The sequence below is a fragment of the Trematomus bernacchii genome, unplaced genomic scaffold (genome assembly GCF_902827165.1).
Source record: "Trematomus bernacchii unplaced genomic scaffold, fTreBer1.1, whole genome shotgun sequence".
NCBI classification, from domain to species: Eukaryota; Metazoa; Chordata; class Actinopteri; order Perciformes; family Nototheniidae; genus Trematomus; species Trematomus bernacchii.
The window spans coordinates 1,834,587-1,859,241 of NW_022987668.1; the positions used below are offsets into that span (position 1 = coordinate 1,834,587).

Genomic DNA, 24,655 nt, shown 5'->3' on the forward strand with positions numbered 1-24,655 from the left:
CTTTAAAGAGTCCTCTCCTGCTGATGTTCAGGTGTATATCAGTATGTAGTGTCTCTACTTTAAAGAGTCCTCTCCTGCTGATGTTCAGGTGTATATCAGTATGTAATGTCTCTACTGGGACTTGACTCCGTGCTTTAATGTTCAAAAAGCTCTTTATTTTTCTCATACTGTCTGTGCTGCAGCACCTCTTTTCACCCTCTGTCTGAAACCAGAGCCCAGTCTGCTCTGATTGGTTAGCTGGCCGGCTCTGTTGTGATGTCGGTCAACAGCTTAGAGATGTCCCGCCCCTTAGCCTATCAAGTACAATGTGTTGGAGCGCTAGCCAATAGAAGCTTGTGTTATATAGTGATGTCACCATGTTACAGAAGTAAAAAAAGGAGTCCAATGGAGGCGAGGGGTGTGCCTTAATCACGTAGGAACAATCCAAGTAAAGTGAAAATATAAATGCTGCTTTAGGGAAAAAGTTGCAGCTCGTTTTTGTGATATACACAAGAAATTCTGCTCAAAGCAAATCCGTTCAACATTTAAATTATTATATTTTCTGGCAGCGAGGAAGAAACATTCGATCCTAACTGTGGAAATGTTTCACATCTGCACAATAAGTTGCTGCTGGGTATCAGCTGCCACCAGAGAGAGACAGGAGAATCAAAAGTCCAATAACTGCCTCTGAGCGAAGAATCTTCTTTTAAGGGAGTGATAAGGAGTTCAGCCTCCCCCTCTCTCTCCTTACAATAAGTAGCTTAAATTCAGTTTCCAGACCTTTCAGATTTGCACTGTAGAGTGACATAACACCGAAGGGGCTTGTGTGTGTGTGTGTGTGTGTGTGTGTGTGTGTGTGTGTGTGTGTGTGTGTGTGTGTGTGTGTGTGTGTGTGTGTGTGTGTGTGTGTGTGTGTGTGTGTGTGTGTGTGTTAGAGTAAATCTGTGTGTAGGGAAAGTGTGTGCTTCAGTGTGTTTGATTGCCAGCAGATCGTGGGAACATTGCTGGCTGCGGGGCAGATTGGCGGTGGGTTGCTGAACAGATAATTTCTTAGTCATCATCTTAATGAAGACCACTGAGCTGTGAATCCAAAGAGCCACCAGGCCCCTGCTGCACGCTGCTGATGGATGAAAACCTCAAGAAAAGGAGGCTCTGAGGATTGATTTCCTTTGCTTTTCTCCAAGGTCTTTATTAGATATTGAACACTTGAATGTCAAAGCGATGAAATGACTTCATTTCAAGCCCAACAAACTTCTACTTTAGCTGTGAATCGGTTATGTGCACAAAAAACTACCAACATCTCCATTTCACTGCTGTAGATGAAGTCTGTAGTTGAATCTACAGACATGCATCATATTCTATCAGATTATCATGTGAGTTTCTCAGAAAACAGCCTTACTGTATGTTCTGCCTGTGGCAATGCCTAACCCTAATTCTGATTGATCCTGATATTTATGTAAAAAAATATTTTTCAAATGTTCCCAAATATTATTCAGATATTATTTTACGTTTTTTAAATTAAATGTATTTTCATCGTCATTTTTCACTTAAAGGTGGGGTAGGTAATTTTGGAGAAACCAGCTTGAGTCCGCTAGAATTTGAAAATACACAGCTGGAACAAATCTGCCACTTCCTTACAGAGCCCCTCCTCCAACACACACGAACGCACACATGACCAATGAGGGCACGAGATAAGTTTGTGCACAGATGGAAGGCTGACAGGCAGGTAGGCCATCCAGTTATTTTAGCCGGGCCGGCTCAGATGATTGGTCGTGCTTTTCACAGTATTACGGCTTCCACAGATGACATTTTTTAATGGATTTTTGGTCAAAGCACTTAAGATATTCATTGCTATCGGGATGTTAAGAGCATTCCATGGAATATAACAAAAAGTGTATCTCGAGCCGGTTTCTCAAACTTACCTAACCCACCTTGATAATAATAGAAATATACAATTAAATTCCTAACATTTAAAAAGTCAAAATGTTGAGAAATTAAGTTTGGGAATATTTCACCTTCATCCTCAAACTATAACATGATTTTAAGATCCTTATGACTACTCCTCATATACACAGATATTAAACACATTGCATATTGGTTTATATCATTATTAACACAAGTTTTTGCTATCCACTTTAGCATGGAGGATCCCAGTTTGGCTCACTTCACTAAATTTGAGCATCCTGACATTTGCACGTACTGCTTAAAGCTTTCATCTTCATTTCCAACCCAACCACACCACACTCTTTGCAAACTTAACTTCACACAACCCCCTTCAGCCTGAAAGCACCGCCTGCAGACATTGAACGCACCACTGACCGCCCTGCGTCCTGCACACACGGCTGCTAGCTTAGCCGCTAACTGTGCTCATTATCTTTAGCCAGTGAGCGTAGCCTTTTCCCCAGATGGGAGGCAAATGAGCTACACACACACACACACACACACACACACACACACACACACACACACACACACACACACACACACACACACACACACACACACACACACACACACACACACACACACACACACACACACACACACACACACACACACACACACACACACACACACACACACACACACACACACACACACACACACACACACACACACACACACACACACAGGGAGCCCTGGGTGTCCCTGCTGGTTAGCCAGCCCTGTGGTGTGTGTGTGTGTGTGTGTGTGTGTGTGTGTGTGTGTGTGTGTGTGTGTGTGTGTGTGTGTGTGTGTGTGTGTGTGTGTGTGTGTGAGAGGATGCATGAAGTCCAACACGCCTCCAACCAGCAGTAACATCTACAACTTCAGATGGATCTCACAGCAGGCTGGGAGTGAGGGTCATAATGCATGACTTTTATTCGAAACTGTGTATTTTTAGATTCTTAAAGCATTACTTTTACTAGAATAACGGATCTGGATGCTCCTGCCAACACTGAAAAACATAGCCAGTAATTTAGAGACAAATCTAATAAGGGATTTGACAAAAGAAATAAGAAACAAACTAAATATGAGCTTTAAAGACTAAATCAAGATGAACTTCCTTTCTGGCCAGCAGCCACTTAGCTTTTAGACGACTGGTTAGTTTCACCCAGTCAAGCAGAAATACCATCAAAACTACACAGCAAACATAATGTGGGTGTGTGTGTGTGTGTGTGTGTGTGTGTGTGTGTGTGTGTGTGTGTGTGTGTGTGTGTGTGTGTGTGCGCGCGTGTGTGTCAGGTTGTGCCTGCAGGCGACAACAGGAAGTGGGACAGGAAAGGAAAGAAAGGAGAAACAGAGGACGACAGAGCGAGAGACGCACCAACCCAGATCCTCCTTCACAGTTCATCCCCATTCACTGCCTTAAAAGTGAGACAGTGACGTTAACTGAACTGTGTGTGTGTGTGTGTGTGTGTGTGTGTGTGTGTGTGTGTGTGTGTGTGTGTGTGTGTGTGTGTGTGTGTGTGATAAGATAACAGAATTAACAAAGTGTTGAACAGAGAAAACAAAGGGTAACATTTTCTCAAAAAGAGCATTTCGACAGCGCATAACAGCATTTTCATAAGCTTCGTTATTTGGATCCGCTCCAAAATTAAATGTGTTCTTCATTGGCTTTTGATACACCTTTCCACCAAGTCTAATGAAATTCAGACGAGTAGTTTTCCCATTATTCTGCTCACACACAGACAAACTTCAGTAGAGTTTAATGGGTAGGTTAATACTTGTGGGTAATATGATTTTAGATAGTGGGTAAAACACTAAGACCTGCATACTGTATGAATGAGTTTCCTTGACAATCCCCTGTGCATATTATGACCTTATCTCTTTCCAACTGCTTTCTTTTCTGCACTGTTTAATGCAGAATATAGGGCTGTAAAACTGATGAGGAAAACAAATTCTAATATGCAGCCCGTTTTTATGAATGGATCTGCATTTACAACTGTGCTAACACAATATGACATTAAATAAAGTATATTTAGTATTTTTTGCGAAGTAATTGTTCTTACCTACCAATCTAAATGCTATTTTTGTATTTTTAAAACACTTTCTACCCTGATAGGAAACAATCCATTGGAGTTATACATTGATATGTTGTGAGTTTGCTGCAAGAAGAAAGAACATTTGAATTTAAGTGTCTGATATTTTACAAATGCAGACCGCTATGTTCTTAATCCTTCAAAACCGGAAGCTTTGATGCTGGAAAGGTTAATTGTGTGTGTGTGTGTGTGTGTGTGTGTGTGTGTGTGAGTGTGCCTTGTGTCACTCAGGTAATCTGAATGTCAACACAGACACCAGCCGAACATTTGATTTAGACTCAACTCACAATATGAAAATCAGAAACCTAGCACTCTGAAGTGAGTCCAATCGAGCCGATCTGCTCTGTATACGTGCTCTCTCTCTCTCTCTATCTCTCTCTCTCTCTCTCTCTCTCTCTCTCTCTCTCTCTCTCTCTCTCTCTCTCTCTCTCTCTCTCTCTCTCTCTCTCTCTCTCTCTCTCTCTCTCTCTCTCTCTCTCTCTCTCTCTCTCTCTCTCTCTCTCTCTCTCTCTCTCTCTCTCTCTCTCTCTCTCTCTCCCTGCAGCAGTGTTCAGCCTCAGATAATAAACTCTGGTATTCAGCAGCAGCCGGAGATAATAATCGGCGTTATTCAGCAGCAGCCCGACGCTCGGCTGCAGAGGAGCATGAAAGGCCGATCGCCCCCCGGGAGGCCGCGGCCATGAAAGAGCCAAAGAAAGAGAAAAGAGTCTCTCCCTTTCAGAAAAACTCAACATGGATTTAATGCATCAACACTGAGCCGGCCATCACTGCAGAAATCCATCCGACAGAGAGAGAGAGAGAGGAGTGTTCACTGCTTCAACATAAAGAGCTGCACACAGGAAAAAAAGAACTATTTCTGACCATAAAAATCCACATTTCAGAGGGTCATGTCATTTATTATGTTTAACCCTTAGATGCATAAGTGGGTCTTTTTTGACCCGGTGAGGTGGTTTTCTTGAAGTATCTTTGTAATTACATTTTTTTATCATTTCATATTCCAGCTATTCCTCAAAAAACATGTTTTGGATATCATGCCATTCAAATTTTACACTTACATTTTATACATTTTAAGAAATTGTAGTTTTTGTATTTGTACCCCAAGCTTCCATAAGTGGGTCAAAAATGACCCTCATGCATTTCCTATGGGAACCTTTGATTCTTATCACCTGTTGCTGTCAGGAATACATTCACTGTGGACCACACAGACTACATCACACGTGACACCTCTCAGGAAGATTATTTTACACAGCAAGATCTGATACCTGTCAGTATAATAATAATAATAATAATAATAATAATAATAATAATAATAATAATAATAATAATAATAATAATAATAATAATAATAATAATACATTATATTTGTATAGGGCTTTTCAAGGACTCAAAATCGCTTTACAATATAAGGGAAGGTTAGGGTGGGGGGTATAGGACTAACAAACTTGATCAACCGGCATGGATTGATGGGGGGTGGGCTATGATGAGTAGACAAGAGGAGAAGAGATGAGTTTTGAAAAGGGACTGGAATACTGTGAGGGTCTCAGAATAGCGGAGATCTTTGCATCAATATGTTCAAAACGGTTTTTTCAAAATGTAAAGAAAATGTCTAAAATTATAAATAGTGAAAAATTAAATATAAAATATTTCTAGTGTGAACCAAAATATAATACTAAATATTATACAAGTGATTTTTCTTAACCAAAATGACACAAATGGCATTAAAACACATTATTCTAATACGGGTCCTTTTTGACCCACTTATGGAAGAGTGTAGGGTCCAGTCACTCGGGCATCTAAGGGTTAATAAACCAAAAAACTGATCTGAGATAGTAAGTTGATGTTTGACAATTTTGCAAAATTCAAGATTTGTGCGAAAAAGTCTGTCTTTACAGGCCCTTTTATGTGTTTTTGGGTTGTTGAAACATTATATAGTTATTGTATTTAAAGGCTGTTATCGTAGTATTAAAGGAGACCATGAACTGAACCACATTGAAATGAAGTATTTTGATTATATCACATATTAAGCTGAATTAATTAATAAAGAAAGCGTTATTTAAACTCATATTAAACTCTCTGCGCCCTCTGACCTCTTCACTTCTTGTTAATTGCTAAATTTGCTGATCTGCTTTTTGCTTTCCCCTCTCCTGCCGCTGTCAGTCTGGATCACGGTGTTGGCTAAGTGACTAAAATGCAAATGTAATTACTTCCACAGATTTTTCCACGCCAGTCAGTGGGAGGAGAAGCAGCCGCAGTGCAGCAACACAAACAACAACCCAGACACTAATAAATAAAGTTGGAAATATTAAAAAATAGCACCTGCTTTCATTAGCAGAGGCTCCTCGTTCCCTTTGAATTAAAGCTGTGTCTTCACACTTCAGTTAGAAAGGAAAGACGAGGATGTTTCAACAGGCCCTATTATGCTTTTTGAGTTTTTTGCTGTAGAGTGTTATATAGGTTTGTGTGCATGTAAATGGTCTCTAAAGGCTAAAATCCCAAAGCATCTCTCCCACACACTCCTCACCTCTTTTTACTCCTTTGTTTCCTTCCGTTACATAATGACATCACTATGTAACACTTGTGCTTCTATTGGCTAGCGCGCCTCCAACACATTGTCAACTAAGGGGCAGGACATTTGTAAGCGGTTGACCAATCACAACAGAGCCGGACAGCTAACCAATCACATGTTCTGATTACAACAAGCTGTTTTTTCCAGATAACAAATAAAAACAGTTTTTTGTAAAGATGTCGACCTTAAAGGTGGGGTAGGTAATTTATTTCAGAAACACTTTTGGTTATATTCCATGGAATGCTCTTAACATCCCCATAGCAATGAATACATTAAATGCTTTGACAATAAATACATAAAAAAATCTCATCTGTGGAAGCCGTGGCGCTGTAAAAAGTACGACCAATCATCTGAGCCGGCCCGGCTAAAATAACTGGATGGCCTACCTGCCTGTCAGCCTTCCATCTGTGCACAAACTTATCTCGTGCCCTCATTGGTCATGTGCGCGTTCGTGTGTGTTGGAGGAGGGGCTCTGTAAGGAAGTCTGAAGGAAGAGGCAGATTTTTTCCGGTTGTGTACTTTCAAATTCTAGCGCACTCGAGCTGGTTTCTCCAGAATGATATACCCCACCTTTAAAGTAATCCAAATCATATTCTTCGTTAGCAGTTCAGTTTGGAAAAGACTTCTTCTGTCAAAAATATGAGATAGGTTGGGCTCTTATTGGGTGTGGTTCCTACTAAAAATATATTGCTATGGTCATGGGGTTACTTTGGTGAAAAACCACAGAATATATTTTGTGTTTATAATATAACAGCGTTTTAGTTTTCTAAGCCAAAATATTACCATAATGGTCCAAACAAAACCACATGCAGAACATCAAACTGCAGTATCAGCTGTGAGACTGCAGGCAGATATGAGATGTGATCATTTGGCACAAAACTAACACTCCTATGTTACAAACACAGTCACACACACACACACACACACACACACACACACACACACACACACACACACACACACACACACACACACACACACACACACACACACACACACACACACACACACACACACACACACACACACACACACACACACAGCAGCTGACTGTCCAAACACTGCTGCTGCTCCTATGAGTCATTGGCTATTTAGTGTCGATGAATACACTAGGTGTGTGTGTGTGTGTGTGTGTGTGTGTGTGTGTGTGTGTGTGTGTGTGTGTGTGTGTGTGTGTGTGTGTGTGTGTGTGTGTGTTGGATGAATGAGTGACCTCGCTGAAGCATCTTCCTCCTCCACTCGCTCTTATATGATCTTATAAACAGAGAAAATACCTTCTGTTGCTTTTCCTGAATATTATTTCAGAGTGTAAAAAAAAGCAATAACTTGAGGTGATATTTTGAGAAAAGGTTCACATAAAGTCAAACATTTTGCATGAACAAAAGTATTATTTGGAGAGAAAAATATTTAAAGAAAATAAGAAGTAATATATGAGGAAAAAAGCTATGTATTTTCTTTCTAAATAACTCTGCATGATGGATCTAATTTAGCCAATTCAAAAAGCTTATCATATCCATTTCACATAATTGAATGTACATTGATGTGATGTCATTGTGTTTACGACCCCTTCATCTCGTGGACTGTGCTGCAAAACCAAAACAAGGAGGTCAAAGGGGCTAAAAAGCTCCATAAAGCTGGAGATATAATGGTGACTCTGTGGGTCCAACACTATGACAGATACCTTTATATAACTCTCCATTATGTAATTACCAGATAATCCCAGAGTTAAGGTTGAGGGTGTTTGTGAACTCACCTGACTCTTCAAACAATCCAGGATAAAGTGTGGATGCTTGACACATTGCTTCTCTTTGTTGGTCTTATTTTACAGAAAACTTCACATCGATCATTACATCCCTGTGTCGAGCTGCACCAAATAATGTGTAATTACATTTGTTGTTCTCTGGACTTCACAGTGTTGTTTTTCTCCTGCTCTGTTTATTAAGTTCAGACGAGGACAACAACATTTATCACCTGGAAATAAATCTGGGTCCACTAACGGGGTCTCTGTGGTGCAGGTCTCCTTGTTTATTAGATCCAGACGCCTCCTTATTCAGCAGTTATTACATTATATCTTATCATACACAGTGGAGTGGACTGTGGAGTAGCATCGGTTAAAAAAAACAAAAAACGTTATATTATCAAAACTACGAGTATAAATTGAAGCCGAGCCTGTGCTGCAGCACCTCTTTTCACCCTCTGTCTGAAACCAGAGCCCAGTCTGCTCTGATTGGTTAGCTGGCCGGCTGTGTTGTGATTGGTCCACTGCTTAGAGATGTCCCGCCCCGTAGCCTATCATGTAGAATGTGTTGGAGCACTAGCCAAAAGCAGCGTGAGTGTTACGTAGTGATGCCACTATGTTCTGTAAGTAAACAAAGGAGTCCAATGGAGGCGTTTCAGGCAGGGGGGTGAGAGTGTGGGAGAGAAAGATTTTAGCCTTTGCTGACCATTTACATGCACAAAAACCTATAAAACACACTACAGGGAAATACTGTATTCTAATAAACTGACTATAACAGATGCAGGTGTGGCAGCAGTCTCACCTGATGATGTCGTCGTTGTGTCCCAGGTAGAACCTCTGGCTGTGCTCTCTGGTGTTATACACCACGCCCACCCCGCCCACGAAGTACACCAGCTCCTTCCCGGCGGTGTAGTACAGGTTATTTCGGCACTGATGGCCCCGGTACCCGTAGACCCAATCCAGTCGGAGCCGGCAGCCCGGGGCGCTCCGGTCCGACATCCTGGATCATCTGCTTCAGTCCTGCTTCAGTCCTGGATCATCTGCTTCAGTCCTGCTTCAGTCCTGCTTCAGTCCTGCTTCAGTCCTGCTTCAGTCCTGCTTCAGTCCTACTTCAGTCCTGCTTCAGTCCTGCTTCAGTCCTACTTCAGTCCTGCTTCAGTCCTGCTTCAGTCCTGCTTCAGTCCTGGATCATCTGCTTCAGTCCTGGATCATCTGCTTCAGTCCTGGATCATCTGCTTCAGTCCTGGATCATCTGCTTCAGTCCTGCTTCAGTCCTGCTTCAGTCCTGCTTCAGTCCTGCTTCAGTCCTGCTTCAGTCCTGCTTCAGTCCTGGATCATCTGCTTCAGTCCTGCTTCAGTCCTGCTTCAGTCCTGCTTCAGTCCTGCTTCAGTCCTGCTTCAGTCCTGGATCATCTGTTTCAGTCCTGCTTCAGTCCTGCTTCAGTCCTGCTTCAGTCCTGCTTCAGTCCTGCTTCAGTCCTGCTTCAGTCCTGGATCATCTGCTTCAGTCCTGCTTCAGTCATGGATAATCTGCTTCAAGAGCCTGCACAACACAAACAGAAGATTTACTATCAATAAAGATTATTATCCTTCATCATGTATTATCAATAACATTTATTATCAATTCAAAGGGGGAAGAAGTACTCAAATCTTTGACTGGAGTAAAAGCAGTCATGTTATGCATTCAGCCGTTGACTAAGTCAAAGCGGTATTACAACATGGGAAACATACTTTGTTAAAGTCATGCATTCAAAGGTTTACTTAGTTAAAAGTAGTAATATGACATAATCAAAAGATACGCTGTCAAGCAAGCATGCATTCAAGTCTACTGAAAAAATCTGAATCTTAAAGGGAACGTACAGTACAATATTTCCCCTTACAAATTAAGTGGAATAGAAGTATAATGTAGTGTAAAAATAAGTACAATGAATTGAAAATTGAAGTCTAGTACTGCCACTGAGTAGATGTAGGCAAGGTTACTGTAGAGCCATTGGTTTTTAAGGTTAGTGTAAAACAGGTTAATTTGTTCTATTCTTCATATTTATTTCCTTTGTTGCCATCATTTTGTCATGTGCCCAATCATTATATTTCAAATCTATTATATTCTGTCTGAAGCAATCAGAATAAAACATTTTAAATTGAACATCTTAAGGTTATTTTGTGTCCGTGATGATACATTAATCAATTCAGAGTTACATTTTTATACAATTTCACTACATAAACACTTGATTCTTGTGTATCTGTAATATTTTAAAGATATTTCAGTACTTACTGGTCATTTTCCATCTCTGGTCTGTAGTATATCCATAGTTTTGCATCCAGCAGCTGAATAAGATATCTCCAAATAACAGGCTCTCCATCTTCTTCCTCATCTTCCTCCTCAGGGCTGCAGCTCAGTTATAGTCCTGCAGAGACTTCCTGCTGCACCTAAAACATTTTTTATTACCTCCTGGTCAGAGTGCAATTTCCTTTAATATTCCTAAAGGGACTAATTATGTTTTTATTGCACCCTAGATTTTAAACAGTGGGTTTATTACAACTCCATCATGCCTTATGTTATTTAACAGCTATAATTAAGAAATGAAAGGAACTCTTTTTGTAGGGTAACTATAGTTTTCTCATTTATAATTTCTGCCACAGTCTGCAGACTTTGCATCATCTGTAGACACCATATTTACTGCTCAACAAGGAAGTAGAAAATGCAGAAAAAGAGCGAATATTCCGTGAAAAACCATAAAAAAACCCAGCACAATTGATGGATGATGGGAATTATAATCCCTCCCCACACTAATCCTGGACCTCAGCCCCAGCCAGGGTTACTACAGCCCGGGTGTGTTTTATTGTGGAGGAAAAACCCATTCACAAATCTGCAAGTGAGTAAAAAAATCCTCCAGAGTCAGGAGCAAAAGGGTGTGTAATCTGATCCAGAATCTGAAAAATAAAAAAAGGGATTATTTCCTCAGTGAAGTGTTCGGGCAGTTCCGGAGACAGCCGAAGGGAAAGAGGGGGTTGAGAGATAGCGACAAAAGCGAGAGTTTAATCCCCGCGGATGATCCAACTTCAGCGGGCAGAGGAGGGGAGAGAACCCGGGATCAGAGCGCTGCATTCCGGCCGGAGGATGGGAGAGGAAGGTCCTGATTCCCGGCAGGAGGAGAGCATCCTCTCGCTGCAGCTGGAGCTCTCTGCAGACAGACAAGACAGGCAGACAGGTGGACAGACAGGTGGACAGACAGGCTGCAGGTAGACAGGAACCCGGATTTAACCCGCCGAATAAAGACCCTCCCTGACCGCCGAGTCCCTCCACTGTGATGTTTTATCGCTCGTTTTCGGACAGACAAGCAGGAGCATCAATTTAACACACAGCTGATTGTCAGATCGCGTTTCCGGTGCAAAGACTTCAAAATAAAAGCCTCTTGAGTGAGACGGGTGTAGTGCTGCATGATGAAGTACTGTACATAGGCTACTCAGTGGCGGCACCAGATATTTTTCTTTTGGGGGTGCTGCTACTGTCTACGTTTTCTCATTGTTGTTTCATGTAACTAAGTATAATTGCTTAGGTGCTGTGCTTAAGGTTAGTTATGAACTACTTTTACTTTGCTCTGATAGTATTTCCGTGAAATAGTACTTTATACTTCTACTCCATTTAAAGAGGAAAACATTTACATTTTAGTTTTCTTTTTATCCACTAAGTTAATTTGACACTTCATATTTGTTATTTTTTACATAATACATTTTCCTATGATAAATACATGCTGCTAATCAACTCGGTGTGAGACAAAGTATCCAAATTGTGCTCCACATTGACAAATAACAACCTTACTATATGTTAGTGCTAAATACAGAATATTTTTTTAACACATGTGCTCTCCAGTACAGGTTTAGCTCTGAGTGTTAGCGATGCTTGCTAATGTAAACAAAGACGTCCAAAACACGTCAGGCATTGTTTCTGATAGCAACTTGCTGTGGGTCCGCTGCCGATATGACGTCATATCGGCTGCAAATCTGTATCCGCTCGTTGTACCCCCGTTTTTAAAAGATTTGGGTACGGAGGAAAAGAGAAAGGGTTTTATTTTTTGACGCTGCGTGAGTTCCCCGACACACCGGGGACACATATTTATGTATAAAAGACATAAAAAAGTGCATTTTGGATGATAGGTCCCCTTTAACACTAAGAATGTGCTGCTATTTACTTTCTTACTTTATAATACTTCTCCCTATTTCTCGTTTATTCCAGTTCAACACACTAGAAAAATGCATTTAATTTGAGCTCATAATTTATTCAATTTTATTTTGATGGTCTTATTTGTGCACTTCCGGTCGGATTGTGTTGATTTGTCTCGCTCTTAATGCAGCTCGGGCTCAGTAACCATGACGCACAATGAGAAAACACCCCGCTCCGCTGGAGAGGACGCACGGCCGCAAAGCATTGTGGGACTTTGTGTTTTTCCCATTCATTATCATTCATGTGTTTTTATCATTGAGAAAATCAGCGAGGAAGGAAAAACTACAAATACCGGCAGCAGAGGTGGAGGAGCTGTCTGTGGTGCTGAAGGGAAACTAGGAGAGAGACACTTTCAATATGAGTTATGTAAACATATTGAATTACAAGTAAAGTCATGGTCATATAAAAAAATGCCATACATAATAAAATAATACACAAATAAAGTCATAAAGTCATACATACAATCTAAAAAAAGACAATTAATAAAAAGCAATACAAAATGTTTTTTGTTTGCCACATAAAGGGGAAACAACTTATGTTTAATGTAAATGCCAATTTGTTTATTAAAGTTAGGATTATAGTTATAATTGCTAAAAGCCATAACTTTACATATATCTACCACTAAAAAATAAAACCTAAAATACCTATCACTGCTTCTTCTGTTCTTTTATCAGAGAGCAATTTGGTATTAATGGTTTTATTTTGGAATCAATTTGTTTTCCTGGTTTTTATATAAATAAAGATTACAATTATTATATTATCATAATATTGTTCCCACAGTTGAAAATTATAAACACAACAGACGTCTGAGGTTTTTTCATTTACATTTTTGGCTGTGTTTGCTTTTAATGGTTGCACCTTTTTGAAAATCTAATAATATGCCTGTATGGGAAACTTCTGAAGCAATTGGAGTCAGGACTCAAAGAGAGGCACGATGGAGAGCTGGAGCTTTGACGGCAAACACTGACGGTTTATTTGGAGCTTCGGCCGGAGAATTCACAAGACATGTCACGGCCACGGTTTGACCACACGGTTGAGATGCCACAATAAATTCTGAACAACTCTACACCAGACCCGTGTATTTAGCTAGTTCTGAGAGAATAATCCACATTGTGCATAACAAGATAGAATCATAACACCTCTATCAGCTGACGCCAACAGGCAGGAACAGGGAGACAACACACTGAGAGCACAGCAGCCAAGGTTACAGGTGTGCTCAGTCAGGCCAGTATGAACTGATAAACTGGGTCAAAGTTATGGGCCATGGAAAAATATTTCCCCAACAACGCCTTTCTCTGGAACTCCGCTGACTGAAGTGTAAATGGATCCCTGCAGAGGATCAGGTGATGGACCACCTGGGGGATGATTTTGCATCTTTTGTTGTTATGTTTACTTCAGGTATAATAATCACACCCAACAGAGGTGTAAACAAACCTGTAAGACTCTCAGTGGGAGGATTTAATAACGGGAACTCCTGACTACACAGAAACTGAACTTCATACACTAACTGAGGGGTGTTCGGGGTGTTCCTGTTAGTTGACTAATCGTTTGAAAGGGATATTTACTATGAAAAACATTAATCTTTCATGTATTTTATGTAAAAAAATTGCAGATTTTAGCCTCTTAAATTAATCTAGAATGTATAATCTTTATCACTTCCATACACATCAGCTATCTGTGATCTACCGCTCTTGTTGCACCATCTTGTGGCCAAAACACAGAAATACACCTGAAATATAACTAAGAAATACAAATTGTAAAACACTATTATTACCATCAAGTGACTTCATCTGACTACATTTAAAAATCTAAATGTAAATGATATATGATGTTGTTCACAGTTTGTCTCTTTTTGCAGTTATAATCATGGAAGTAAAAGCATTTTAATTAAAAACTCTTTGCATGAAGTTTGTAATCCTGGCAAATCCCTGCAGAGTAATTTGTTTTTTTAGTTAAAGTGACGTCCGTTCTAAATACATCACAGACACTCACTTTGATTATCTGAAGTCTGCATTTAGTTTGTACTGCACCAAACATTTCTACTACAGTCCTCCTTTCTAAGTAACTCTGGGAAAATGTATTTCTCTTTTTTTAACCCTTAAGATCCCGGACCCTACTTCTACTTTTGGGAAAATTAAGGGAAACATAATTTAGACTAAATAGACCACATTTCTGACAAATAGCGATGTATTCATCTTATTTGTTTCATATCTATTTGATCAAGAAATGTTTCCACAACAGGTTAAATGTAATAAAGGACATGTTATGTAAGCATTTTCATTTCTTAAATGGCTTGAATTTTAGCTTTAGCAACAACAAAAAGCTTTTGAAATGTAGTTCTGTCACATGTGTTAGCCTGGCACATGGACATGTTGTTATGATATTATCAATAACGGCCTCCAAAATATACAATTGACTACTAAACACTCGATTAGGCTGAAAACTAGACTATGTGAAGTCAAGCTCTCTATTAACCCCACACACACACACACACACACACACACACACACACACACTAGCCTCAGCTCTGTATTAGCGGCTCTCTGGTGGTTATGGATGATGATGGAGATGCCCCTGCAGGTCCTCTGACAGCGTGTGTGTGTGTGTGTGTGTGTGTGTGTGTGTGTGTGTGTGTGTGTGAGAGGGTGCATGAAGTCCAACACGCCTCCAACCAGCAGTAACATCTACAACTTCAAATTGATCTCACAGCAGGCTGGGAGTGAGGGTTATAATGCATGACTTTTATTCGAAACTGTGTATTTTTACATTTACATTATATACACACACACACGAGAAAAAACAAACACTTGGTTTCGTTTTAAAAGCATTTTAATGGCTTTTTGCACATATGTAACAGACGGGGAGAAGTCTACGGGTGCAGATCCAACTAGCAGTGACCCCGGGCCCACATCACACAGACTAAATCTCACCTACAAACCCCCCGCCCACGCCGCCCCCCCCCCCCCCCACCCACCCCACCCACTGTGGCATTATTGATTGTGCAATATGAAGAAATATCTATGATTACAGTGACAGAGGAATGCACACTATATTGATCAAACTGCCAGAGAATGAAGCAAAAATAATAAAGAAAACGAGACAAATCACCACGCGAAACGTTTTTACTTTCGGGTGTTTGACCAACTCCACCACCAGCATGTGGGGAAAACCAACGCACCCACCTTTCATCACACTCTGGGGCTCTTTCCACTTTTTCTGTTTGTATGGAAGTTAATTAATGACACGATTACAAGTGAGCACAAAACAAATTCAAGATTTAATCAAGATGTTTGATTTAGATCCATTTGAAATCACCTTTTCTGATAGCAGATTTAGCAAAAAGTGGATTATTCCCTTAGGAAAATACGTCCACTTTAAACTGTCGTATATTTGTCTAGATTGACACTATTATGAAATCCATTCAACCATCAAACCATTGATTAGAGGCATACATCCTCTCAAAGAGTTCACTTTCGAGGATTTAAACTTGATATTATGGCTAAAAAAGAAATCACATTTTAAAGTGTTTTTGCACACATGTAAACAAACTACAGCATGCAAATTGAAAGGTAACATGCGACAGGAAGGCTGAAGTGTCCAACCATCATTTAAAGTCAAAATTCTGTCCTTAAAAATAGTTTTCATGCTAACAAACCTACATGCGTTCGATCCTCAAGTGCAATTTGTTGCTGTTAATTTGGTCATTAAATAACTTCCATATGAAAGCCACCAGTTTTCACTTCCTTGGCGGCAAAGTCTGAAATCAAAATAGTCAAAAGGGAGTGCTGAAGCCAACAAGCAAGCGACCATTATTCTGCAACATTACTCACTTCCAGTAAATGCTTTTTATAAAAGAACCAACTTGTCCACTTAACAGCAATGCTTAAAGTAATCTTTGTTTTTATATAATAATACATCTACGTCTCGTTACTAAATAATCCTTAGCTTAAGTGTGGAACAGAAAATACATACTGTACTGGAGGAAACAAAAACATGTTTTCAAATAAGCAAAGGACACAAATGTAGAAAATAAACCTTAATCAAAGTCAAACAATCTTACTGGTCTCTGCTATTTATTCTCCTTCATTCAGATTGGTTTAGTGTACATTAAGATCTTTTAGGTAAAGAAAGTTATACTAAGCTTATTACGGTTGGTAGGTCTTATTAGTAGTAAATATAGGTGAAATTAAAACACAGGTTTATTTTTTTTAACAGTTTGTTATACACAAGTTATACATACAGTTCAAAGCACCGCAGGGTAACGCTCTAAATTACAGCCACTTCTTTTTCTGTCTGCAAGAAATAGACCGCACCAGGAACTGAGCAGAGCACAACGATGATAATTCGCTTTTCACAGGTTTATTGCACACATTTAAGCTCAATTACTCAGTGCACAAAATTCAATTTAGTGCACCTTTTGTTTTATACTTCAAATAGCGTTTAACTGTCAGCATGTGTTGGGATATCTTTACATCATTTTGGACATTTCAGCTGGAAAAAAAAGGGTGTAATTTCAGAGGTTTACCCCGCTGTGGTCTCAGTTTTCCCCACGACAGAGGGATACACGTCATCTTGCAAAGACAAGGCCTCGCAAAAACTGAGGATGGAGCCTAAAACAGGAACTACCTACAACTTCCCAAAAGAAAAAAACAAGCTTGGAGCGTAAACACAACCCACACAAGGCAGTAGTCGACGAAAAGCCGGGAGTGATGAGAAAGCGGAGAGGAGATAGGAAACACAAATAATAGCATTAAGGATAATAAAACAGGAATATTCTGGGAACTCCTCAAGTGTTGTTGTTCAGCGGCAAACTCTGGTTTTAATCTTTATGACAGCAGCGTTTGCAGACCCCTTTTTTGATTTTTAAATTAGGTTTCCTTCAATCCAATCTGTATGCATTTCCTTTTTCCTTTTTTTATCCTGCTCCATATCTTACAAAAAGTGAACCGAGGATACAGGTGTGTGTGTGTGTGTTGTAGCTGTCGCTCTGAGCCGGACCGACGGTTGTTAGGCACAGAGTGGAGAGTTTTGGCTCGGAGCTTGCATGCTGGAGTCACGCTTTCAGAGAGGAAGAGGAGGAGGAGGAAGAGGAGGAGAGGCTGTTTGGGATTTTACTTGACGTAGCAACTGTTGTTACTGTAACTGCTGTAGGAAGTGTTTACATCCATGAGTTACATTTTAATAAAGCATGTTTTCTTCGTCATCATTTGATGTTATTACATTCACATACCTTACAGTACATTACAATTTAATTACATTTTTGGTTAGTTATATATCTAGTTGCCAAAATCCAAATTTGTACAGATTTACCGGGAAATCTTCAACAAATATTTGACATATCGAAAATGAAGAGCGAACGCCAAACTGTATATATAGTAAGTGTTCGGATGAATGAGTAACATGTTAATAAAGCATGTTTTTCCTTATTATTTGATATCACATTAACAGACATTACACCCTTGCAGTTATTATAATAGTTTTAATCAGTTGCTACGACCTAATATCTAATATCTTCCACGAATATTTGATTGACGGATAATGAGAAGGAACCCCAAACAGCACCAGAGGAAGGAAGAGGAGGAAAGAGAAGGAAGTAGGAAGTAGGACTTAGGAAGTAGGAGCATCTATTTCTTCTTGCTGAACAGACTGAAGCGCTTCTCCTTGTCTTTCTCTCGTTTCCCCGGGCTGGACTCTGCGGTGGTGGCGGCGGTCACCGTGGCGACGGAGGCGGGCAGCGTCTGAGCGCGTGCGGGGGGTGCGGGCGTGCTGGTGCTGCTGGGCGTGACCTCCGAACTCTCAACCGTCATGGCCGACGCGATGGCCGATATCCACGTGCTCATCTCCTCCTGGGGGAGATAGAGAGGGGGGGGGGGGTTAGGTGTGTTGATATGTTATATGTTAATTAAATCCTTTACATTATTTGTTATCACAATTCAAATTTAATTACAATATTTTACAAACTAAAAAAGACAAAAATAATTACTTTTATTTATCCATACGACTAAATTACAACTACCAAATAACATACAAAAATATTCAAACAAACAAATGAAAATATTCAAGTCAAAAATAATACAAATAATGTGAGTAACAATTAGGGTTTTACAGTAATGATGAGACTAATATAGCCCATTTAACAAATATATCATTATTATTGGAGAAGGAAGACATGGTTATCACCTTAAAAATAATAATAATAATCATGAAAATACAAAACAATGTCAAACGTACCTCGTCTTTGGCTTGGAAGAGATACTCATTCCCATCAGTAATCCTGTGGAAGGTAGAAAACACATTAAAGGGGACCTATCATGCAAAATGTCTTTTATAAATATGTGTCCCCGGTGTGTCAGGGAACTCACGCAGCGTCAGAAAATAAAACCCTTTCTCTTTTCCTCCGTACCCACATCTTTTAAAAATGGGGGTACAACGAGCGGATACAGATTTGCTGCCGATATGACGTCATTTCGGATGGTGGACCCACAGAGAGTTGCTATCAGAAACAATGCCTGACGTGTTTTGGACGTAATATGGTATTTGTTTACATTAGCAAGCATCGCTAACACTGAGGGTGTTTCTCAATGTCGAGGACGCTTCCTTGGTAGGACAAGTCCCTCTGAGTCAGGTCCTTCAGAAGCGAGGCAAGAATCCTTCCTAGCCTCGGAAAACGAAGAATGGTGGAACAGGCTAACAGGTGTGCAGGTGTGCGTCATATGCGAGGCCCCGCCTTAAATGGAGCGCGATTTCTGCCTAAGATTTTGGAAATTGGTCTGTGCGCAAAGCATTGTGGGGATTTTAAGATTTGAGCTCCATACTGTTTCAGAAATAATCCTTGATGTGGTTTAGAACAGGATGGCGTTTTATCACAGCAGAATTTAACTTTATCTCCGGTAGAATTCTGATCAGGCATTAGCCCCGCCTCCTTTTTTTTTTTCAAGCTAAGGACCCAAAATCCGCGTTTCTCTAACAGCTGGAATAGAGGGATATGAGGGATTTCTAAAATGCATGATCTGTTTGTATTTTGAGAAAAACACATCATAGATATATTTTTATATATTTGTATATATCTGAGACCCATAATATATGCCTTGAGTAGCATGATAGGTGCACTTTAAATAAAAAATCAGGTGTTAATATTCACTGTTAAACCTACAGAAAGGTTGTTGTTTTGTTAAAGGTAAAAGATAAACTAAATTATTCATCCTTTGAGTCAGACTTGCAGATCCTATTTCTCTGCATTACAGATCAGTTATCCAGATTCTCACTTGAGTTTGAAGACGTGTTTCTTCTTCTTGTAGTCGAGCGCCACCTCGCAGGCGGCCTCCTTCAGAGTGACGGGGATCTCGCTGTGGTACGGGATGCCCTGAGCCGCGCTCTTCTGGTCCTTATAGAAGCCCATCTCCTGCTGGTTTATCACACAGTACACGTTGTGCCACGACCTGCAGACAAACACACATTAGATTCATACAGAAACTTATAGCCAGCTTTCAATTAGTGCACAGAAAGTAGGGAGGGAGTAGCAAACAAAACTACAAGACTTAGGAATTGACAATAGGCGCTTTCACACCGGAGTACTTTTCCCCGTACTTTTCCCGTTTAGTTCCGTTAGTGCCTGGAATTTTGCGTTCACACCAAAAAGAGAACTTAGTTCAGAGAACTTTTACCCCCTTTTCAGTCCCTGCTAGAGAGGTGGGACTATCCTGGGGAGAAAAAAGTTCCAATTTCTGATTGGCTGGGTGAATTTCAAACCACGCCCCGTAAAACTCTAAAAAGTTTTGTGAAGCCGCCATTTTATTTGCTGGCATTAGCATTATTAGCATTAGCATTAGCCCCGCGTACCAACGCAGAAAGACTAACTTATGGCAACACAAAATAAAACATGGGAGCGGTGGAGATGAGGAGGTGTCGGCGTTCTGGCGATTTACTCGGAAGGCTTCAGTAGAAGCTGCTGGGAGTCCCAGCAGCTTCTACTGAAGGCAGTCCCCAACTCCGGGGACTTCCGGCCGGGGACTTCGGGTGGCAGTATACGCCGTGAAGTTGTTTGCGGCCTGCCAGTAAACCCAAAGCAGAAGAAGAAGAAGTGACGTCAGCGGCTTCATTTGCGTAATCTTCTCTCAGGGAACTTATTCCGGTGTGAACGCGATCTGCTCTTTAGTTCCATGGGGGTACAAGTGCTGGAACTAAGTGCTGGGTACTAAGTGCTGGGTACTAAGTGCTGGGTACTAAGTGCTGGGTACTAAGTGCTGGGTACTAAGTGCTGGGAACTAAGTGCTGGGAACTAAGTGCTGGGAACTAAGTACGGCAAAGTACTTGGTGTGAAAGCGGCTAAAGGGACAAAACAAAGTCCCCCCAAAATAAATCGAACTAAAACTTAGTAGGCAATAGGCAGTTGTTTTTCTAAGACGGGTTATGTAAGCATGTGTGAACGTGTATGTTTTTTTACTTGTATTTCACAGTAGTAAAAACACCCTCATTGTTTGATTTCGTGCATCGTTCACGAAGAAGAGTATTGCACTTTTAGTGTTAATTCCTGCAATATTCTCTCACAATAACATCTACTGCACCTTTTTATGTTTTCTATCTTTCCATGTTATATATATTGCATTGTTGGAGGAGCCTGGGACTTAGGAATTGATACAAGTGGGAATATAGACACAAAACATTACTGTTCTAATAAAAATGCAATATGCAATTGTCAGTTGTGTGATTGTGTATAAGTGCATGCAGATCTTTGGTTAAATATTTGTATTTTACAGAAAATAAACAAAATCTTTATTCATAGATTTTAACAGGGACGGTTAAACATTAATCAACAATTCTGTAAATGTGCAAGAGTTAGCCAAGAAGCCATTTTCATCTGTAGTCCCTGGACAGATTTTGTAAGTCAAATATGAACAAACTAAGTCAATCCTTTTTGAAAAAGAGGCACATATTGCACTCTTAGTGATAATTCCTGCAATATACTTGCACAGTTACATCTATTGCCGTTTTGAATGTTTATTTTCTTTTAATGTCAAGTGCATTGTATGTTGCATCGCTGTTCCTATTGTGCATATGACAATAAAACCCTTGAATCTAAAACTTCAGGATTTGAGGCGATCCTACCTGCTTGAAGCCTTCTTGTTGTGCCCCTCCCACTCGTGTTTGCGGTGCAGGAATGCTTCCAGTTGGGAGGGGGGGGCGTCCTGCTGGGTCTTCGCCGGCAGCGTTGCCGCCTGGCTGCTCTTGCCCTTGCGAACGCCCCCGGGAGACCCCGTAGGGCTGGGCTCCGACACTCCATTCACCACCTCTCCACCTTCAGCGGTCCCATCCTGGAAACAGAACATAAGAGCCAATCAGAGGAGGACTGAGCAGAAATGGATGTCAGTAACATACGCTATTATATATATTTATTTTTAATCGTTCTCTCTCGGACACAGAAGCTGTAAATCAGGATTATCAGAGCTGCAGCATGCAGAGCGGAGCAGATCAAAAGCTGTGTAGGGACTTCTCTAAACTGAGCTAAAACCTGATTGAAGATGCATTCCTGTCCGGTGTTTGTCTGCTACTTTGATGACTTAATAATTGAGTCAACACATTAGTCCTGAATCTGCCAATTCTAAAGTAATCCTGCATGAATCAACTCATATCTACAGTGATCTTTCATAGATGTCAAGAAAATGCTGTCTTCAGCCTCTCAAAAATATGTATTATTGAATTGTGATGTCGTGCTTTTCTCCATGTTAGAACATAAGTAAATAAATTGGGTTTTTGACCGATACCTTGGACTTTGAGACACTGTGATTATAATTTTTCCCTATTCATTGTCCTCTTTTGGACCAAACTATTTACAATTAAGAAAATAATCTGTGATATTGTAATTCATGGTTAGTTACAGCTCTAATAGTGTTTGGATTAAACGAGAGCACGTCAAAATCACGTTCAAAGTCTTTCTGGATCATCTAGAGTTAAGCCTGATGTTACGAAACCAGTGCAAGCTAATCTTAGACTCTTAACTGAATTAAATTACTCATCAGCAACTTAATTATTAATGCATTTTAAGCGTTTCGTTTCCAGCGTGTAATAAAGTGAGTTCAGCGCTGGACTCCAGTTCTGATTAGGAAACACCTGCATTGAACATTAGGAGCACAGAGAGGTAACACACATGCACTGATTACAGACTTTAGGACATGCACAGTAAATCACAACACCACTCATCACACACACACACACACACACAACATGGTGGACAGTGTGAAGAAAGTCGAGGAGAGGGAGAAGCTAGCAGATGGTAAACACACAACAAAAACACACAAACAATTATCCACAAAAATTGCTTGGAATTCATTACTTGGCGTCATTATTTGTGAGGGGATAATGCGATTGGCCTAGTATTCAAACAGATTTTATTTGTTTCCACACCACACCCACTCCAACCGGATGCTTATTACCCGTTCACTGAGCTCTTCAGGGGCTGGACCAATGGTGGACGCTCTTTATGAGACCAGTTCAGAGGCTGGACCAATCCTGGGAGCTTTAACCGAAGGAAGGCAAGAGCTGGACCAATCCTGGGAGCTTTTATCAAGAGCTCGGCGAAAAAGCTACGTTTATTGGAGTTCAAATGATCCCGAGAACATTTACTTGATTGGACAAATTAGGAAGAGCTTTCCCTGACAGCTAATCAAAGAGTGGGAGATTTTTGGTTTTGCTTGTGAAACGTTATACCATCATGGTCCTCTTATTGAAGGACATATAAGCAAGCTTTCTTGAATGCGAATTAAGGCGAGTACGTACGAATGTTATCACTAACGCAGAAATACAAATGAGCATATCTTAACCAAATATTGGAATCTATGATAAGAGCTAGAATCAAAACATTTACGGCGCATTTCCACTGCAGGGCCTCGCACGGCTTAGTACGGTATAGTTAGGCCTTGGTAGGCCAGGCTCACTTTATGCTGCGTTTCCATTACAGTTTAGTAGCTGGGGCGGTAACTATAGTAACACAGTGTAGGCGGAGCCGTGACGTCATCTATATATATGTGTTTTTAGCACTTCTTAACACGTGGCTTGTGTGGTCATTTATTCTTTTATGATTCCTATGATGTTTGAATTTTTTGTCAACCACTTTGTGACCATGTCTGTGGAAAGCACTTTATAAATAAATGTTACTTACTTTTACTTATATCAGGGTCAATGAAGTAATACTACTGAAGATAACTTTGACAAATATCCCTACTTTTCATAATGGATTTATTAAGGATTTTATAGTTAAGTCCGATTAGACAAACCACCCGACAAAGCCGAGCAGTGTAGACTTTGTGCGGATTATTTCAGAATCGGGGTGAATTCTTGCAACTGTTTTTGTCTGATTTGAAGTTTTTTTGCTCCGGGACAATTGCAGAAAATGTATTTTGTCTGTTTACAATATGATATATCACCTTAATAACTTAAAACCGCTCAATGTCTGCCCAGCTTCACCCCTGATTGGACTGTTTTTATAGTATGTAATCGACTTCTTATATTTACAAGTATATGTTTATAGAATATGTATTTTAAGCACGTGGAATCTGTTCAATAGAAAACTAGAAATACTTTCATTGTTGCTGGTAAAATAATGAACAAGAAAACAGCAGGAACTTTGTGTAGCTAGCTTCCCGTTTGATTATTCAATTCAACTATTCTTTGATATTCCTGATTGTGAACTACGTCAATGAAAGCAGCGTTCTATACAAACCAACATAATAATAATAAATGCATTAAAATAAAGCCCCAGGATGAACACTGGTGAAGAACATGAGATGAAAGTAAAACAACAATGACAGAAAACTGAAATGCTAATGATGGTGACAGCATGCAACAGAAAGAAAAACCTACTGTATGTGAAGGAAAGTGAACACATGGATAACACATGGACAGGTAAACCAGAACGGGTCTGAGCGATCTGATTGGTTCAGACAGGGTTTATTGGGGAACATGTGTGTTAGTCAGGGAACCAATGAAAGAGCTGGATGGACATGCAACAGTTAACAATTGAAAAAACAAAAAAACATATAAGACACAATAATGGTGATACAAAACAGAGTCACAGTGACGCAGGGTTTTAACTGAGTAACTACTATGTGGAGGATGAAGTAGGAACACACACA

General features: G+C 40.2%; 2 protein-coding genes across 3 annotated transcripts in view; both read right to left on the bottom strand.

Annotated features, from left to right (window-relative positions):
- LOC117487273 (echinoderm microtubule-associated protein-like 6) overlaps positions 1–9,353 on the bottom strand; it is a 63,659-nt gene extending 54,306 nt beyond the window's left edge. The window contains 1 exon segment of the mRNA XM_034135967.1: positions 9,108–9,353. Within this exon segment, the coding sequence (XP_033991858.1) occupies positions 9,108–9,304 (197 nt within the window). The 5' untranslated portion in view covers positions 9,305–9,353.
- A 7,355-nt stretch (positions 9,354–16,708) lies between these two features.
- The window catches only part of sptbn1 (spectrin, beta, non-erythrocytic 1), a 117,975-nt gene continuing 110,028 nt past the window's right edge, over positions 16,709–24,655 (bottom strand). For both annotated transcript variants that reach the window (XM_034135969.1, XM_034135968.1), the window contains 4 exons: positions 21,633–21,838; positions 19,793–19,966; positions 18,759–18,801; positions 16,709–18,373 (listed from right to left, as the gene is read on the bottom strand). In XM_034135969.1, coding sequence (XP_033991860.1) covers positions 18,152–18,373; positions 18,759–18,801; positions 19,793–19,966; positions 21,633–21,838 — 645 coding nt within the window. In that variant the 3' untranslated portion in view covers positions 16,709–18,151. The remainder of the gene's footprint in view (positions 18,374–18,758; positions 18,802–19,792; positions 19,967–21,632; positions 21,839–24,655) is intronic.